Raw genomic sequence first — 20,950 nt, 5'->3', positions numbered from 1 at the left:
GTCAATTGCACTTGGGCGAAGGAACTCTTACCTTAGGAAACAAGAAGTTACCGTGTGATCTAAACAGTGAACAAAGTTCTGTGTTCAAAATTTCAGTGCAAGAGACTTTATCTATACTTCCTAGAAGAGATATGATAATTGAAGGAAACATTGACCCAAATTTAAATGACAAAGAACTCCTCTTAGGAGGAACGAAAATAGACCTTCAACAATCATGGTTATTGGTCGCCAGATGTCTAGTGAAACCTAAGAATGGTAAGGTTTCATAATTTTTATAATTGTCATAATTGTCAGAGACCAAGAACTTAAAGGATACCTCTGCAACCATAGCCGAGCTAGAATCACACGTTAGCATTACAGCTAGACCAGTAATATTCGGTGTTAAGGAGTGGCCTGTACAAAAACAATGACAGATGTAAGAAGTTCCGTAGGAACATGTTCTTATTATAGAAGATTTATAAAAGGATTCACAGATATAACCCGACCTCTCCACATACTTATAGAGAATACAGAGAAATTAAATTGGGCCCCTCAGTGTGATTAAGCGTTTCAAAACCTAAAAACAGCACTTACTTCAGCAACTATCTTATGGTACCCAGACTTGAGTTTACCTTTTGTACTGGACACAGAAGCTAGTGCGTTCGCATTGGGTGGAGTCTTATCTTAGGTGGAGGATGGCATAGTGAAACCTAGTGCGTACTTTAGCAAGGCATTCAGTAAACCAGAAAGGAACTACCGAGTATCCAGACGTGGACTCTTGGCTGTATGAGTTCAATAAAGCATTTTCACCATTACCTTTATGGAAAAGCTTTTTATTAAGAACTTATCAAGGGGCATTAACATGGCTCCTTAACTTCAAAAATCCAGAGGGACAAGAAGCCCGTTGGCTTGAGGTTCTACAGACTTATGACTTAAAACTATATATCGACCAGGAAAACAATATGGTAATAGTGATGGGGTAAGTTGTCGACCATGTGAACCTTTTAACTACTGTGATAAGAAGAAACAAATTATCAAAGAAGAAGAAAATAATCATGTAATAAAGTTAACAGAAGACCAATCCAAAATCCAATATTGGTACAATGACAAGGACACAAGAAGACCTACAAAAGGAGCAGAATGCAGATCCAATACTAGCCAAAATAATTTAGTGGAAGACAGAGGACAATTGACCAACTTAACAGATGATAGCAAAGGAACCAAAGGAACCACCTGATCCCATCTCTGATGTTTTTAGAGGTATGTGTTTGCTCTGCTCCAAATTTGTATTGTTTCAATAGATTTTTGAGCTTGATTACTGTTCGTTATCTTCATATTTCATATTTACACTTCAGGACCTGAATACATAACTTCAAGAAATGTCATGCATGGCTCGTTTGAATTTTCTGAATTTCATAATAATATCGTTTTGTTGATTAAATGTGAGGCCATAATGGTCTTCTCTGTCATTCCCAGCCGACGAAGGAGGTATGCACCATCCAATTGTAATATGTATAACGCTGATGACAGTCATTCTTATATTTATTTATATATGTCTACAACCTGTATTTAATGGCATAATATCCAAGAATACGTAACAAAATAATCAGGGCCACCATCGTTCCTACACAACAATAAACAGGGAGATCAATGCCTACACTGTGTAACACGTCACTTCCTGTGATAAGCTCTGTTTCATTTTGGCATTTCTTGAATATTTGAGAGTTTCCGCACCTAAAACAAGGGATGAGCATTTTAATGCAATTCAGCAATCAGAAGATTTTTTTTAGTTTATTAGTACAGAGGATATTTTTTTTTATACATTTACATACTGGTACTTGCTTACATGGTCTTCTAAAGATTAAGTTACAAAGGGGATAACTAAATGAAAATCCTCAATAATTTACTTTTCAAGATCTTTCTTTTACAATTCAAATATTAAATCAAGTTGAATCTATCTTTTTTTTCCCTTGTTTAACACTTCATGTTATAAATAAAGCAAATCTAAAAGAAAATAAACCAGACTTGGTTCAACATTTACTGAAATTATTTAGTGTTCAACCTCAATTTTCCCTATTATAATCAAATGACTTAAAACAATATTGGTATGCCACAAATAACACGTACATCACGTATTTTTAATGTAAAAAGTCCATACCTGAATGGTTCTATATCTCCGAATAAAACAGTCACAATGGCGGCAAAGGGATAGTGAAGGAATGAAGTATACTTAGCCCAAGTAAACCATGTGGGGAAAGACGTGTTAAAAAATCCACCTGTAAATAAAACGGAGGACATCAAAGAATTCAAAATTTTAACAAATATTATTTCAAAGCTGGAAGAATTTTCTGCTTCAATGAAAAAATTGATTCATGTATTCATGACCTTCTATACGCATCACACTGAAGAGTTTCAAACCACGAGATAGACCAACTCAATATTTTCACCTTTAACCAATGTAATTTTCTCAAAGTCAAAAACGCATTTTTCAGTAGGTAAAGAAATTTAATATCCATTAAAAGGTCTTCCATCAAATATAATTCAAATAATGCCTGCCTGGATGTATTGTGCAGATAAGTTTGGTCTTGACTGATTATTATTTTATGCACTAGCGAGAATTTTTCTCTCGTGAAGAAATTATAAGAAACCACTATAGTAACTAGCTAGTTATGAATGATATGCGAAATTTCAGATATGTATGCCACAGAACAATCATTTATTATTTAAATAGATGAATCTTTATCAAGTCGTGCATTCTTAACGTCTTATCTGAAAGTCACGTGACATTCACTTCTTGATGTCTAGTGTTTTGCAAAGGAACAATCATGTCTAAGGTTGGGCCGGGTTAGAGTTGAAGTCATGACCTCAATATATGTCTTACCTAATATAAGGAATACCACCATCACAGTGTTGACGGCTGTTATGCTGTACTTAAATGTGCGGACACAGGCTCCAATGATGTACCCTATGCTCTGTAAATAAAACACTATTTAACACACCGCATTTAACGATAAAATACTTTGTGAAATTAATTGTATTTATTTCTTATCTATTTTGATGACCACTGAAGAAAAGATTGTTCCCGTTCATTGTTACTTTTTAGCCTAATTCTTAATAGATCCTTAAATCAGGCGCCGGCGCCATAAAACTTAGATGAGCTCACTTTTGATCTTAATCTCACCTGACAAAAGGAATATAGTCATGATAGTGGAAAAGTGAGACTAAGTTCAAAAGAGAGGTCATCTAAGTTTTACGGCCCCGGAGCCAAGATTTATGATTTAAATTACAGGTTACCTGAATCAATCTAAAGTGAGGATGGTTGAACATTCATTCAATATGTATATTCTTCCTGTTCCATAAGAACATTTCTGTTAATTTAATATGAATTGAAATTCACAGACACCGATTATATATATACATCCTGACCCAGCCCTGGGAATAGACTAAAGCAGACTTCAGTTAACTATGTATAAAGATGCTTATAATTGAATTAAAGAACAAGATAGGCTCAAACCCCTTTTTGGCCCCTACTTTGGGTGTCTATTAAGCTATAATTTTGGTAAGCCTTGACTGTGTTTTTTACTATAGGAATCAATGGAAAACGAAAAATATTTTCAAAAATATATCCCCTCTCTGGCGAAACAAAAAAATTCACTTTTACAGGTATTATAAATTATTATCTAACAAATTCATACCAAAGCGTTTGTTGTTTCACGGGGGGGGGGGGGGGGGACAAATGTTTACAGACAAAAAAACAACAAAAATTGTCATTTTTTACATATTTTAAATGAAATTACACATGAAAAATTTTAGTTTAATAAACTTATATGCTTACTTTTACATAATTAAACATTCGGAAAGATTTAAGGGTTGTTTGTCCAGAAATCAATTAGTATTTCAAAATCTGGTGATGTTTGAAAACCTAATTTCAATGGACAACATTTTCAATACATATCCCTGATTAAAAGAGCTGTAATTAATGATTGATTGATTGTATGTTGTTTTACGTCCCGTTAGAGAATTTTTTCACTCATATAGAGATGTCACCATATACCGGTGAAGGGCTTCAATTTTTGACCTTTAATTGGCACTCAGGGCCATTGAGCAGTGAGGGTTCTTTATCGTGCCAACTCCTACCGTGACACGTGGCCTCGGTTTTTAAGGTCTCATCCGAAGGACCCGCAACTTTCACTTCAAAGTGCCAAGCGCTTGGCGATGGAACAGTTGCTACCTATTTTTTATCGACTTAGGTCAGTCGCGGCGTGATTCGAACACACGACCTTCCGATCACGGAGCGAGCGCTCTACCGACTGAGCTACCGTGACGGTCGAGCTGTAATTAAAAGAAATTAACTATTTGACAGTGGTTATAAAATTCAAAAAAAAGTTTTAATGGCCAAATTGCCATTAATGTTGAATTAAATGGGTGTAAAATTTAGGCTGGAATCGAAATTTAGCGTTCGTAGTTCTTTGTAGAGTATGCTATTTTGTCATCCTTTTGTTGCTTCTGTGTATGGTTGAATCAAAATTATTTCTGGTTATAAAACAAACATACTTTAAAGTCTCAATTTTAACCGTGTTTTGATATTTTTATCAAAAAAGGGACAAAATTTGGCCATTACCATACCTTGTCCTTAGGTCTTCAAGTATAAAAGAAATGTTGAGAAATTCAATACCCAATCTCAATTCCTTACCTGAGTGGTAAAACAATTCAGAAGATTTATTCCTATATAAATGGCAAACTGCACCGGTCCCCCCATCCCTGCCAACCAGTACATGGCCGAAAGCTGGGCAATAGGCACCACAATCATCATTGGAAGTTCACTGACCATCTTAGCCGTGTAATAGGCAGATAGGCGGTAGGCACCTGCTCTTCTCTCTTTCCTCACAACCTCTCGTTCTCCAATAACTTTAAAAAGTAAATGTATAATATCTATATTTATGATATTAAAGTAAGTAATTTGGAGATGAGATCGAAAGAAATTCTAATTTCGAAAATCCTATACTAAATGTGGTGACATAAGAAGTTTAGATAATAACGTATACATGTACGTTAAGCATTTTTTAAAACAAATTGTATTTTATTTTTGTAGTAAAGAATATTTTATTGCCTCCCTTCTACAATAAAAAAATCATCTAAAAATATAGGCAATGAGTTCAGTAAAAGATATTTGAATAATTCTTATGATACATAATACGATACATGTATGTGTCTAGTTTGCTGCTATTTCAGTTCTAAAATATATGATAAATAAATGAGAAAAATATAAGAACAGTGAATTTTAATGTCTGTTCAAATCAAAAGTCAAAAAATACAACTTACAACTGGTAACGGCATCAGTAACCATTGCAAATCCCCAATATACCAGAGGAAAGAAAACCTGTCAAATATTCGCATACAGTAAAGCACGCTTATAACGAAGTGCTAAGGACGGATGATATTGCTTCGTTATAAGCGTAATTTGTTACATCCGTTAAGTTTACTATATTTTAAAATCTCGGGGAATGAACATCACTTCCCTGTAAGCGTCAATTCATTATAAGCGTGTTCTCTATAAGCGTGTTTTACTATAGTTTTTAATAAAAGCAAAATTATTAATTTCTATGAATCTGAAGTCATTAAAAAAAGGAAACTTTAAGATTTCTCACCGCTCCCATCCTGTCTCGAAGTGTGTCGTTAGAACTAGGTATCTGATAATATATAACACAAAAAATACTGCCAACAATCAGAGCGTGAACAAGGTTACATTCGTCAAAAATCCTCCATTTTGATTGTTTGGCATTTCGCCAAGACAACATGCGAAATTGTGTCCAAAAGGAGGCTGCCCACTTTCTGTTTAGTGGACTTTCTAGATTGCTTGTTGAAACGTGTTCAAGAGACGAAACATCAAGCACAATATCTGTAAGATCTAAAAAGAAAGACCAAAAAAGGTGATGTTCTTAAAATATACATTCACATAATTGATATATTTAAAAGGTAAATTATTAATATACATGTATACTCTGTCAAATATTCACCCGTTTTGTGGTATACAAGAGGAATGACATGACCATTAGAAGCTGGTTCATTAGCATGTCCGTTTGTGAGTGATGGTGCTATTTTTGATGTGACATCACCATTACTAGCCGACTCTTTGCCATTGCAGAGTTCTGCATTTTCGACCTTCACCCTAAAATTTCTGAAAATAATTCTCAGTTTTAAAGGTGTATTACTTTAAATAACAAAATTGTTATATACATGTATTATATAGGTGATTTATTATGCCCCCGTAATCGAAGATTCGGAGGTATATGGTTTTTGCCCTGTCCGTTCGTATTTCTGTCTGTTTGTCAGCAAAAACTTTAATATTGCCCCTAAATTTTGATTTGTTGGAGCTTTCATTTGTTGGCTTTCATATTTCACATGTGTATTCATTCTATCAAGACCTTCCTTTGGGTACCAACATATTTGACCTCTTGATCTTGACCTTGGAGTTTGACCCACTTTTGCAAAAAATGCCCAACTTTAACCTTGGTCTCAACTTTCAAACAGTTGGTGCTAGGACTTTCATATTTCACATGTGTAGTCATCGTAACAAGACCTTTCCATGAGTTTATTATTTTTGACCTTTTGACCTTGATCTTAGAGTCTGACCCACATTTAAAAAACTTTAACCTTGGCCATAACTTTTGAACAGTCAGCACTGGGGTTTTCAAATTTCACAGGTATATTTATTGTGACAAAAACTTCCTTTTGATACCAACAATTTTGACCTTTTAACCTTGACATTGCAGTTTGACCTACTTTTGAAAAAACTTTATCCTTTGTCATAATTTTTTAACAGTTGGTGCTAGGGCTTTTATATTTTGCAAGTGTATTTCTTATGACAAGGTCTTCCCCCGCGTACCATTAATTTTGACCTTTTGACCTTGACCTTGGAGTTTGACCTACTTTTAGAAAACATTAACCTTGAAGATAACTTTGAATGGTTGGTGCTTTGGCTTTCATATTTACCATGTATGTCCATTGACACAAGTCCTTTCTTAGGGTAACAACATTTATGAACTCTTGACCTTGGAGTTTGTTTTGCATTTGAGAAACTTTAACCTTTGCCTTAAGCTGCCATACGCGGGCATCAGTGTTTCACAAACACATCCTGTTTTATGCGTTTTTACACATGTTTTCAAATTAAGCATGTATGTGTTAGGAACATTATCATTATTTATGATGACTGTCTTTGCCATCTTCCATAATTGTATGTGGCTGATCATGTGTGCTCATGTAGCATTTTTTTGCAAATTTTGAAAGTTTGAGACTGACAAATAATTGGCACTCCTTATCTTATGTTTGTGAATTTGCTGTTGACGCACAGACATGCATTCATCGGGCCAAATTTCCAGAAAATTTCATAGCAGCAAATTTGCTCTGAGAACTAAATACACAAAAATTATCAAATGAATTTTGAACTGTAGAATTTTTTGAGTTTAGAACTAAACATATCACCGTTTGCTTGTCTACTGTGTAAATTTGATTTTTTTTACGACATTGTACTCACTTAGCTTTCTCCGATGCTTCAAGAATTTTATTTACGACTTCCGTATTTGTGGTCAACAACTCCACTAAAAATGATTTCAAATAAACGTTGATTTTATTCATTACAATTATTAACTGATAATTAATACATTAATAAATTCAGACGAGAGTTTTATCTCAGAATTGGAAAAATTGTCTTTTGCAATAAATATAAGGAAATGAGAGATGGGATATGTTTTTATTCATTAAACTCATTCTTACGCATAATATCAGATGGGTTGTAATGATCAGGAAAGCTTAGGCCCAGTCCACTGAAATACGGGAGTGCTTTGTGGGCATCGCCAAAGTACGCAGCCTAAAGGGAAGAAAACTTCTGAATAATATACCGACAGTGTGAGATGAATATGTACGTGTCACATGGATTAAGCAGAAATATTCTTTATACCTTAAAAAATTGTTTCGTACATAAACCTTTACTGAAATGAAGTCTAACATTTCCAATATTTTACCGAGTTGTCCAAAAAAAAAAATGTTGGACCGTTTAATGAGATGTTGGACCGCTGCAACATTTTTATGCCACACTTTTTTGTCTCAGCACAGGCTAGATCCGCTGTATCTACATGTGATTTGTATTCGCTGGTGTTCGGAACGGAATTTATCAAGTTAATTCCTCAGTGTGCGTAAACGAAATTTACAAAATTTTGTCATCTTTATTGAAAACATGTAAGCCAATGTACGTCATAATAGAAAGTAAAACGTATTACAAAATATCATTTGTCATGGTTTTTCAACAGAAAGCGCTTTGTCGCACCCTCGAACCAAAGTGTTGCCTTCGGCAAACAGTTTGGTTCTTGGATCCTACAAAATGCTTGTTGCCCTGGAACCCCGTCAAATGCTATTCTTATGTTCATTTTTCTTAAACCAAAGTTCATTAAAATGCTTGAAAATACCCGCCAATTTATAGCCCATGTTTTAAGGACAGATAAAACAAGCAGAAAATGGATACGTGGATTGCAATTTATATTTTTGGACCTACATGTATTTTGGTTGTAAATGGTGAATTTAACAAATTTATAAAATATTAAGAAATTGTAAGCTTTCTATGATGTTCAAACTTCTGTTTTTCTGCAGCCATCCTTTTAAATCTATAAAAATTCTTATCACTTTATATGACATTATTATGAAATGTTGAATGAAAAATTAAAATCTAAGCGTTTGAACTATTTATTTTATTTGTATAAACATCTATAAAGTTGTTATTTTCATGATTTTTGAAAAAAAGCTTTGTTTGTATCATCTGTCCTTAAAAGTAAAAAAAATGTGACGACTGTCTATTAAGTACATATAATGTAAAAAATAAAAAAGTGAAGACCAAGGTGACAGGGTCATGAGAGGGGCCCTCTATCCTATTATACGTAGGTAAACTCACGCGTCCGTTAACAAGCAATAGTAGAGACGAAAAAATGTGAAAAATCTGACTGGACGGCTGATGGATAGTGGTCAGTATAGTCTTGTTATATTGAGAAGCAAAGTCCCAGAGCTCCTGCATTAACACATGCGCAGTGCTAGAGTCCAGACCGGAAGTAGGTTCCTGGAAAAACAAAGTCATACTTGCTAATGGTATACACAGTTATACATTTTTCAGAACATGTCTTAAAGTGAAAACTTGATGAAAATCTCTAACTTGTTTTCCTGATCTTTATTTAAGCTACATACAGATTGCTTTTTATTCTCTAAAATAAGTGCAGTAATCAAGGTTTTTTCCCAAATTAATCACATCGATTAAAGTAGGGATACAGAATTACAAGCACTCTTACGTCTATCAACATAATGTTGGGATCTGTAAGAAGTTCACATGCAATGTTCGCACGCTTCTTCTCTCCTCCGCTTAGTCCAGGGTGCATGTAATCTCCAATCACTGAAATCAGATGCATAAATATCACATAAAGGATACGGGGGAAAATTTGGATCACTTCCAAACGAGAAAAGTAACCCATTATTTTCAGGAGTTAGAGTGAGGTACTTTTTTCATTTGTTTTTGTATAATTTATACACTTTGCATTCAGAATGAAGGGTCAACTCTGTGACATTCGAAATTTTGACTGATTCTGTCATAATTTATAAATGCAGGAAACTGAAATTAATTACGTTTGAGCTTAGCTTAAGTGTAGGAAATGTAAATGTTTTAATCATAGATTATTTCATTAAATTTGTATTCAAATTATTAAAATGCACTGACTAAAAAATAATAATAATAACTAGATGAGATTCTCGTTGCGAGCAACGAGTGGGTCTTCCGTCCGATTTCTGATAAGATGAGATAAGAATTTGACTGGGATTTTCGTCCAAATATAATGATATAATTAAATTGTTAAGACAAACAATTTTGTTTTAATAATGTTTAACAAAATATTGATCATTAAAGGGTTTTAGATTAAAGATTTTCGGCCCTTCTTGGCCCCTAATGTGAGAGGTCAGCCCCTTTTTCTTGATATCATCTTAAAGCTCTCATGATTTTGAACACTTTTTGTTCAACAACTATTCAGAAATTCTTTTTTGTTTTCGGAATATATGCAAAAGAAATATTAAGGGCCGGCCCTTCAAGTCCTAAATGGGGACGTCTAGCAAAAATTCAAAGAGTGCATAGTGTTCAGAATATTATTTTGAACGTCTTTTGTTCAATACTGTTTATCAAAATATTCTTCCTTTTCAAGACATATTGCGCCAAAGATTATGCAATTTGGCCCCCTAAAGACCCCTTATTTCGTAACATATGATATCAACATCATGTTATTTAGATAAAGTTTGTGAAGAAGAACTATTTCGCTTCAGTAATATATTACAAAATATTGATCATTAAAGAGTTATTGATTGTATACTTTCGGCGCCTCTCAGCCCCTTATTTAAGGGGTCAGACCCTTTTCCTTGATATCACCTTAAATCTCTCACGATTTTTTACACTTTTTGTTCAACAACTAGTCAGAAATTCTTTTTCATTTCTGAGATATTCGCAAAAGTATATAGGGGCCGGCCCTTCAACTCCTTAATGGGGAGGTTTAGCAAAAAATGAAAGGATGCATCTTGTTTAGAACATTATTTTGGACATCTTTTGCTCAATATTGCTTATCAAAATATTTCCCACTTTTGAGATATAAAGCGTCAAAGATTTAGCATTCTGGCCCCTTATGGTCCCTAATTATGTAACATTTGATGTGAATATCATAATATATAGTCGTACATTGTTGAGATACACATTTTTGCTTCAGTAATGCATTACAAAATATTGATCGTTAAAGAGTTATTGTTCAAAGACTTTCGGCCCCTCTCAGCCCCTATTGTGAGGGTCCAGCCCCTTTTTCTTCATATCACTTTAAAGCTTTCATGATTTTGAACACTTTTTGTTCAACAACTAGTCAGAAATTCTTTTTCGTTTCTGAGATATTTGCAAAAGAAGTATTTAGGGGCCGGCCCTTCAACTCCTTAATGGGGAGGTTTAGCAAAAAATGAAAGGTTGCATCTTGTTTAGAACATTATTTTGGACATCTTTTGTTCAATAATGCTTATCAAAATATTTCCCACTTTTGAGATATAAAGCGTCAAAGATTTAGCATTCTGGCCCCTTATGGCCCCTAATTATGTAACATATGGTGTGAATATCACAATATATAGTCGTACATTGTTGAGATAAACATTTTTGCTTCAGTAATGCATTACAAAATATTGATCGTTAAAGAGTTATTGTTCAAAGACTTTCGGCCCCTCTCAGCCCCTATTGTGAGGGTCCAGCCCGTTTTTCTTCATATCACTTTAAAGCTTTCATGATTTTGAATACTTTTTGTTCAAAAACTAGTCAGAAATTCTTTTTCGTTTCTGAGATATTTGCAAAGGAAGTATTTAGGGGCTGGCCCTTCAACTCCTTAATGGGGACGTTTAGCAAAATATGAAAGGTTGCATCTTGTTTAGAACATTATTTTGGACATCTTTTGTTCAATAATGCTTATCAAAATATTTCCCACTTTTGAGATATAAAGCGTCAAAGATTTAGCATTCTGGCCCCTTATGGTCCCTAATTATGTAACATATTATGTGAATATCATAATATATAGTCGTACATTGTTGAGATACACATTTTTGCTTCAGTAATGCATTACAAAATATTGATCGTTAAAGAGTTATTGATTAAAGACTTTCGGCCCTTTTCCACCCCTAATGTGATAAGTCAGCCCTTTTTCTTTGATATCAAATAAAAGATCTTGTAATTCTACACAATTTCCGTTCAATATGGTTTAACAAAATACTCATAGTTAAAAAGTTATCGTAAGAAATGTCTCTAAAATTCACTCATGATTCGTGTCCTAAATTTTGACCCCTACCGAGCTTCCATACTAGGCACTTCCGGAAGATTTGAAAACCCAGGTGATCAATGGCAACATGTCCTCTATCATCGCTGAAAATTTCAGCACTCTAGCTTTAATCGTTTTTGAGTTCCATTGCAGACAAGGAGGTCCTCTGAATTTTGATTAAAGGGCAATAACTTCCGACCGGAAGTGAATTTCAAAAAAATGAGAAAAACGTATAAGGTTCAGACAAAGATACATCTTCCCTGAAATTTTCAAGTAAATCGACCCAGCCAACTCCGAGAAATCTTCTGCACAAAAATTGTAAAGAAAAAAAAAGAATAATAATAATAACTAGATGCGATCTCGTTGCGAGCAACGAGTGGGTCTTCCGTCCGATTTTTGATAAGATGAGATACGAATTTGACTCAGATTTTTGTTCATAAATATATAAATAGTGAAAACGCACAATTTGCTTCAGTTATGTTTAACAAAATTTTGATCATTATGGCACCAAAAAACGCAATATTTGATGAAGATTTTAACGTAACTATAGTAGCAGATCGTGATGATGAACATAACTGTAAAAGGGTTATAGATGAAAGACTTTTAGCCCCTTTGAGCCCCTAATTCGAGGGGTCTTGATAGCACATGAAAAGTCTTGTAATTCTGAAGACTTTTTGTTCAACAACTATTCAGTTTTCGAGATATGCAGACTTGAAATATTTAGGGGCCGTCCCTTTAAATCCTTATAGGGGCTGTTTAGGAAAAATTCAAAGGATGCACATTGTTCAGATCATCATTCTAAACAACTTTTGTTCAATATTGCTTTTCAAAATGTTTCCCCTTTTCGAGATATAAAGCGTCAAAGATTAAGCATTCTGGCCCCTTATGGCCCCTAATGACGTAATATTTGAAGAAAATTTTAAGATATATAGTTGCAGATTGTGAAGATGAACATTTTTGCTTCAATAATTAATATCAAAATATTTAACGTTAAGGAGTTATAGATGAAAGACTTTTGGCCCCTCTGAGCCCCTAATTTCAGGGGTCAGCCCCTTTTTCTTGATATCACCGGAAAGGTCTTGTAATTCTGAAGACTTTTTGTTCAACAACTATTCAGAAGTTTCGTTTCGTTTTCGAGATATGTAGACTAGAAATATTTAGGGGCCGTCCCTTTAAGTCCTTATAGGGGCTGTTTAGGAAAAATTCAAAGGATGCACATTGTTCAGATCATCATTCTAAACAACTTTTGTTCAATATTGCTTTTCAAAATGTTTCCCCTTTTCGAGATATAAAGCGTCAAAGATTAAGCATTCTGGCCCCTTATGGCCCCTAATGACGTAATATTTGAAGAAAATTTTAAGATATATAGTTGCAGATTGTGAAGATGAACATTTTTGCTTCAATAATTAATATCAAAATATTTAACGTTAAGGAGTTATAGATGAAAGACTTTTGGCCCCTCTGAGCCCCTAATTTCAGGGGTCAGCCCCTTTTTCTTGATATCACCGGAAAGGTCTTGTAATTCTGAAGACTTTTTGTTCAACAACTATTCAGAAGTTTCGTTTCGTTTTCGAGATATGTAGACTTGAAATATTTAGGGGCCGTCCCTTTAAGTCCTTATAGGGGCTGTTTAGGAAAAATTCAAAGGATGCACATTGTTTAGATAAACATTCTAAACAACTTTTGTTCAATATTGATTTTCAAAATGTTTCCCCTTTTCGAGATATAAAGCTTCAAAGATTAAGCATTCTGGCCCCTTGTGGCCCTTATTTATGTAACATATGACGTAAAAATCATAATATATAGTTGTAGTTTATTAAGATAAATAATTTTGCTTCAGTAATGTATACAAAAATATTGCTTGTTTAAGAGTTATCGATTAAAGACTTTCGGCCCCTATCAGCCCCTAATGTGATGAGTCAGCCCTTTTTTCTTGATATCATGTTACAGATCTTGCCATTCTGCACAAATATTGTTCAATATGTTTTAACAAAATAATTTTACTTTAAAAGATATGATACAAAATGTCTCAAAAATTCACTCATGATTCGTGTCCTAAATTTCGACCCCTACCGAGCTTCCATACAAGGCACTTCCGGAAAATATCTAAACCCAGGTGCAATGTGGCAACATGTCCTCTATCATCACTGAAAATTTCAGCGCTCTAGCTTAAGCCGTTTTTGAGTTCCATCGCAGACAAGGAGGTCCTCTGAATTTTAATAAAAGGGCGATAACTTCCGACCGGAAGTGATTTTTCAAATTTTGAAATGCCGGTACAAACTTCAGATGATAAGACATAAACTCTGAAAATTTGAAGTAAATCGATCAATTCATCTCCGAGAAATCTTCTGCACAAATTCGGTAAGGAGAAAAAAAAGAAGAACTAGATGCGATCTCGTTGCGAGCAACGAGTGGGTCTTCCGTCCGATTTTTGATAAGATGAGATACGAATTTGACTGAGATTTTCGTTCATAAATATATAAATAGTGAAAACGTACAATTTGCTTCAGTTATGTTTAACAAAATTTTGATCATTATGGCACCAAAAACCGCAATATTTGATAACGATTTTAAAATATTTATAGTAACAGATCGTGAAGATGAACATTACTGTAAAAGGGTTATAGATGAAAGACTTTTAGCCCCTTTGAGCCCCTAATTCGAGGTGTCTTGATTTCACTCGAAAGGTCTTGTAATTCTGAAGACTTTTTGTTCAACAGCTATTCGAGATATGCAGACTTGAAATATTTAGGGGCCGTCCCTTTAAGTCCTTATAGGGACTGTTTAGGAAAAATTCAAAGGATGCACTTTGTTGAGACCATTATTCTAAATAACTTTTGTTCAATATTGCTTTTCAAAATGTTTCCCCTTTTCGAGATATAAAGTGTCAAAGATTAAGCTTTCTGGCCCCTTATGGCCCCTAATTACGTAATATTTGATCAAAATTTTAAAATATATAGTTGCAGATTGTGAAGATAAAAATTTTTGCTTCAATAATTAACATCAAAATATTTAACGTTAAGGAGTTATAGATGAAAGAATTTTGGCCCCTCTGAGCCCCTAATTTGAGGGATCAGCTCCTTTTTCTTGATATGACATGAAAGGTCTTGTAATTCTGAAGACTTTTTGTTCAACAAGTATTCAGAAGTTTCGTTTCGTTTTTGAGATATGTGGACTTGAAATATTTAGGGGCCGTCCCTTTAAGTCCTTATAGGGACTGTTTAGGAAAAATTCAAAGGATGCACATTGTTGAGACCATCATTCTAAACAACTTTTGTTCAATATTGCTTTTCAAAATGTTTCCCCTTTTCGAGATATAAAGCGTCAAAGATTTAGCATTCTAGCCCCTTGTGGCCCCTAATTACGTGCCATACGACGTTAAATTCATAATATATAGTTGTAAATTGTTAAGATAAATATTTTTGCTTCAGTAATGTATACCAAAATATTGCTTGTTTAAGAGTTATCAATTTCAGACTTTTGGCCCCTATAGGCCCCTAATGTGATAAGTCAGCCCTTTTTTCTTGATATCATGTTACAGATCTTGTCATTCTGCACAAATATTGTTCAATATGTTTTAACAAAATAATTATACTTTAAAAGATATGATACAAAATGTCTCAAAAATTAACTCATGATTCGTGTCCTAAATTTCGACCCCTACCGAGCTTCCATACTAGGCACTTCCGGAAAATATCTAAACCCAGGTGCATAATGGCAACATGTCCTCTATCATCACTGAAAATTTCAGCGCTCTAGCTTAAGCCGTTTTTGAGTTCCATCGCAGACAAGGAGGTCCTCTGAATTTTAATATAAGGGAGATAACTTCCGACCGGAAGTGATTTTCAAAAAACGATATTGCCGGAATTAACTTCAGATGTCAACTCATCTACCATGAAAATTTGAATAAAATCGAACGAGCCATCTCCGAGAAATCTTCTCCACAAATTTTGTAAAGAAAAAAAAGAATAATAGATGCGATCTCGTTGCGAGCAACGAGTGGGTCTTCCGTCCAATTTTCGATAAGATGAGATAAGAATTTGACTGAGATTTTCGTTAAAAAATAGTTATATAAATAAATTGTTAAGACAAACAATTTCCCTTCAGTAATGTGTAACAAAATATTGATCAATAAAAAGTTATAGATTAAACACTTCCGGCCCATCTTGGCCCCTTACATGAATGATCAGCCCCTTTTTCTTGATATCATCTTAAAGTTCTCATGATTTTGAACACTTTTTGTTCAACAACTATTCAGAAATTCTTTTTCGTTTCCGAGATATATGCAAAAGAAATATTAAGGGGCGGCCCTTTAAGTCCTAAACGGGGACGTCTAGCAAAAATTGAATGATTGCATATTATTAAGAATATTATTTTGAACGTCTTTAGTTAAAATATTGGTTATCAAAATATTCTTCCTGTTCAAGATTTATTGCGCCAAAGATTATACAATCTGACCCCTAATTATCCCTTATTGCATAAGATATGACGTAAACACCATGTTATATAGCTAAAGAGTGTGAAGATGAACTATTTCGCTTCAGTAATATATTACAAAATATTGATCATTAAATAGTTATTGATTTAAGACTTTTGGCCCCTCTCGGCCCCTATTTTGAGGGGCCAGACCCTTTTTCTTCATACCACTTTAAAGCTCTTATGGTTATGAACACTTTTTGTTCAAAAAACTATTCAGAAATTCTTTTTCGTTTCCGAGATATATGCAAAAGATATATTTAGGGGCCAGCCCTTCACCTCCTAAATGGGGACGTTTAGCAAAAATCGAAAGGTTACTTACTGTTTAGAACATTATTTTGAACATCTTTTATTCTATATTGCTTATCAAAACATTTCCCACTTTCGAGATATAAAGTGCCAAAGATTTGAACTTCTGGACCCTTAGGGCCCCTAATAATGTAACATGTGATGTGAATATCATAATATATAGTTGTAAATTGTTAAGATAAACATTTTTGCTTCAGTAATGAATTGCAAAATATTGATTGTTAAAAAGTTTTGATTAAACAATTTTGGCCCCGCTCGGCCCCTATTTTAAGGGGCTAGCCCCTTTTTCTTCATACCACTTTAAAGTTCCTATGATTTTGAACACTTTTTGTTCAACAACTATTCAGAAATTCTTTTTCGTTTCCGAGCTATATGCAAAAGATATGATTAGGGGCCAGCCCTTCAACTTCTTAGTGGGGACGTCTAGCAAAAATCGAAAGTTTAGATATTGTTTAGAACATTATTTTGAACATCTTTTATTCAATATTGCTTATCAAAATATTTCCCACTTTCGAGATATAGAGTGCCAATGATCTGGCATTCTGGCCCCTTATGACCCCTTATTATATAACATATGACATAAATTTTATAATATATAGTTGTAAATTGTTCAGATAAACATTTTTGCTTCAGAAATGAATTGCAAAATATTGATCATGAAAAAGATATTGATTATACACTTTTGGCCCCTCTCGGCCCCTATTTTGAGGGGCCAGTCCCTTTTTCTTCATACCATTTTAAAGCCCTTATGATTTTGAACACTTTTTGTTCAACAACTATTCAGAAATTCTTTTTCGTTTCCGAGCTATATGCAAAAGATATATTTAGGGGCCAGCCCTTCAACTCCTTAATGGGGACGTTTAGCAAAAATCGAAAGTTTAGATATTGTTTAGAACATTATTTTGAACATCTTTTATTCAATATTGCTTATCAAAATATTTTCCACTTTTGAGATATAGAGTGCCAAAGATTTGGCATTCTGGCCCCTCATGGCCCCTAATTATGTAACATATGATGTATATATCATAATATATGGTTGTAAATTGTTAAGATAAACATTTTTGCTTCAGTAATGTATACCAAAATATTGATCGTTAGAGAGTTATTGATTTTATACTTTTGGCCCCTCTCGGCCCCTAATATGACAAGTCAGCCCTTTTTTCTTGATATCATACTAAAGATCTTGTCATTCTGCACAAATATTGTTCAGTATGTTTTTACAAAATAATTATACTTTAAAAGATATGATACAAAATGTCTCAAAAATTAACTCATGATTCGTGTCCTAAATTTCGACCCCTACCGAGCTTCCATACTAGGCATTTCCGGAAAATATCCAAACCCAGGTGCAAAATGGCAACATGTCCTCTATCATCACTGAAAATTTCAGCGCTCTAGCTTAAGCCGTTTTTGAGTTCCATCGCAGACAAGGAGGTCCTCTAAATTTTGATAAAAGGGCGATAACTCCGGACCAGAAGTAAATTTCTAAAAATTGTTCAGCCGGAATTAACTTCAGATAACCTAGCAACAATCCTGAAAATCTGACGCAAATCCATCGATCCATCTCCGAGAAATCGTCTGCACAAAATTTGTGCAGAAAAAAAGAATAATAATAATAATAATAATAAGCTTGAAAAAGAATCATAAGAATAATAGAAGGGTCTTCCGCTGAAGACGGAAGACCCTAATAATAATAAAAGTGAAAAAGAAACATAAGAATAATAGAAGGGTCTTCCGCTGAAGACGGAAGACCCTAATAATAATAATAAAAGTGAAAAAGAAACAATAGAATAATAGAAGGGTCTTCCGTTGGAGACGGAAGACCCTAATAAAGCTTCCTCTAGAAAAAGCAATCAAGCAAACAGATTATGTGTATATGAGTAAACACAAAATCATGAAAAGAAAAAAATTGGGGGGAGAATGAACGAAAAACGTCATATATATATACATGAATAATACAGGTACTATAGTGTAGAATGAATTTATCGCTACTTCTGAAAATCAATAGAATTGTTTGACTAAAGAATACTGTTCCCTTACCAGTGTCCAAACATTTTCGCAGGTGAAGTGCATCTACAATTTCATCGATTCGCGCCATCTTATCTGCTTTTGTCACGTGATCAGGAAGTCGTATCATGGCGGTAAACTAAAATTTTCAAACATTTTTGATGCGGAAAAAATCTATGCACTCACAGTTATTTGCTTTTTTAAGGTCAGATGACACGTTCCTCAATAATATATAATTTTCCCCAAAAATTTGCCCTTAAAGTTTTGCCACCTTTACAAGTTTATTAACAAAAAATTGAGGTACCTTACCATGCATTTGTGCAAGATACCAGGGGATGGTGTTTCCTACATAATCTTACTGGAAATTACTTGAATTGCCAATATCAAAATTTTTGGACTATTTCTTTTAAAAACATATTGAAAACAGTACAGAATTTACAAGATGATGATAATTATTAATATATTTTTATACACTTCGAAGAAAAACAAAACAGATATTTGAGGAATGTGTCGTCTGACCTTGAGCATTTATAAGATAATGCAGTCCTTTATTCGATGCTTTGCATATGGATATGGAATTAATTTCACGACCGGGACAGGATTCCTTTTTTATATTTTCACGAGTACAAAGCATGAGTTAAAATAACCCCCCCCCCCCAAAAAAAAAAAAAAAAAAAAAAAAAAACCGTCTCGCGAGTGAAATAAATTCCATATCCAAATACAAAACAATTAATTGACTGTTAATTACTTTTTCCTTTTTTCTTTTGCCCTATTGCCTATTAGGTGTAATGGCGTTGGTTGTGACGTCATAGCTGGTCTATTGGAGATGTCATACCATTTATTGATTAAATTTACTTATCATTTTTCTTGCCTGATTATGGTATAAATGCAATGCGAGAAAAAACATCCAAGACATTCCGTCAATCTTGCATTCATAGTGAGTTCACTCGTTCAAATTGCGCTCGTGTTTCGATCCTTTCACTGTTCACTCACCATTCGCTCTGCGTTCGTCCACTTTTCACTCATCGTTTACTCACCGTTTAAGTGGAAAATTAGAAAGTTTTTGGAAATGTATGATTTATTAAATATAATGCTTACATAGAGAGTTTCCCTTAGGGTGAGTCTTGAAAGAAATATGTCACTCTGTAGAACATACGCCAGTTTCCGCCGCTGAAGTTTCATGAAGGGGTTCCCATTGTAAGTTATCGTTCCTGATGTCAATGTAAGATTTCCCGCCAAAATGTTAAGAAGAGAAGTTTTTCCTGACCCTGTAATATAAATTTTGCCAAATTGATAACTGGAGAAAATATATATTGACTATATTGCTTTTGAACTATTTAACTTTTAATGAAACAAGAATCTTAAATAAAATTTATAAAGCCCTAAACTCAGCTAATGACTACATGTAATGATGTTAATCAACATGTTTGATATTTCGCATATGATTTTGTAAAACCATTTTTGATAATAATCATATCGTATATTTCTTATTTATGATAAAGTATATACATTGTAAACATAAACATTTTACGATAATTTTGATTTTTTGATCATTTCTTTTACCTTTATACTTATTAAGAGGTCGTAAAGTGAACAAACTTTAACAAAAACTTAATACTGTATATTTGACACATTTTAGTCCAGATTTTCTTTAGCCAAGAAATAATGTCATTGATTGTTTTTTTTTTTTTTTCACATTCAGAGATTTAAAACAAAATGACTGTAGCTTACGAAATAATTAAGAAAATATAAGTTTACCTGTTGGGCCCATGATGGCCAAGATCTGCCCACTTCTGGCTTTCCCATTTATGTTTGTTAGAATAGTCTTTTCTTTCAAGGTCAAACAAATATCAGTGAAGGTCAAAATGGCGTCGTTAGATCTTGTCTTCATGCTGTTGAGACAGAAAAAAAAGAAATAAAAAATAGTGAAGGCTTTATTAATGATAAAACACATATCACGAAATTTTTCTATCAAACCAGCCTCTTTTTTTATTCTCCCCAAATTTATGTTTGTATCTAGACTGAAATTCTGTGCAGAAATATGAAAAAATAAAATTCCCAAAATAAATATGAATTTTGTGTAATTTTAATAAATACCATGTTTCATGTAACAAATTAACTGAATCTAAAAACAAAGAAATACAGGATGTATAGATAAACATCCCACTTTCTCCAGATTATAGGTTGCCTAAGGCCTTAATAACGTGAAGACGTGAAAAAGATTTTTTTTTCTTTTCAAGTATATAATTAAGGAATCACTGTTTAGTTAGTAGAGTATGCCAGGGCATCAACGATGGTTGGAAACGTGGGATAATTTGCATAAC

At 33.7% G+C, this 20,950-nt stretch overlaps 1 protein-coding gene across 1 annotated transcript; it reads right to left on the bottom strand.

Moving 5' to 3' along the window:
* Window positions 1–1,535: 1,535 nt before the first annotated feature.
* Window positions 1,536–20,517, bottom strand: LOC133187031 (uncharacterized). Its single transcript, XM_061322402.1, has 14 exons — window positions 20,385–20,517; window positions 19,725–19,894; window positions 18,660–18,765; window positions 9,309–9,409; window positions 8,921–9,082; window positions 7,753–7,846; window positions 7,514–7,577; window positions 5,997–6,157; window positions 5,628–5,887; window positions 5,302–5,359; window positions 4,673–4,887; window positions 2,861–2,951; window positions 2,138–2,255; window positions 1,536–1,713 (listed from the first exon to the last, which is right to left on the bottom strand). The coding sequence occupies exons 1-14, from the start codon at window positions 20,515–20,517 to the stop codon at window positions 1,536–1,538; spliced, it is 1,911 nt and encodes a 636-aa protein (XP_061178386.1).
* Window positions 20,518–20,950: the final 433 nt, after the last annotated feature.

This window comes from Saccostrea echinata, unplaced genomic scaffold, assembly GCF_033153115.1.
Source record: "Saccostrea echinata isolate AGI-Se365-2 ecotype Australia unplaced genomic scaffold, CSIRO_AGI_Sech_v1 ptg000014l, whole genome shotgun sequence".
NCBI classification, from domain to species: domain Eukaryota; kingdom Metazoa; phylum Mollusca; class Bivalvia; order Ostreida; family Ostreidae; genus Saccostrea; species Saccostrea echinata.
This window is presented reverse-complemented; position numbering and strand designations above follow the sequence as displayed.

What these genes read in the sequence shown, in the direction of transcription:
- LOC133187031 (XM_061322402.1), bottom strand. Translation starts at nt 20,517, where the DNA reads ATGAAGACAAGATCTAACGACGCCATTTTGACCTTCACTGATATTTGT. An exon ending in CCCTAAGGGAAACTCTCTAT is followed by an intron (nt 18,766 to 19,724) that starts GTAAGCATTATA and finishes TGAAAATTTTAG; the next exon opens with TTTACCGCCATGATACGACT. An exon ending in GCGAAAATGTTTGGACACTG is followed by an intron (nt 9,410 to 18,659) that starts GTAAGGGAACAG and finishes ATCTGATTTCAG; the next exon opens with TGATTGGAGATTACATGCAC.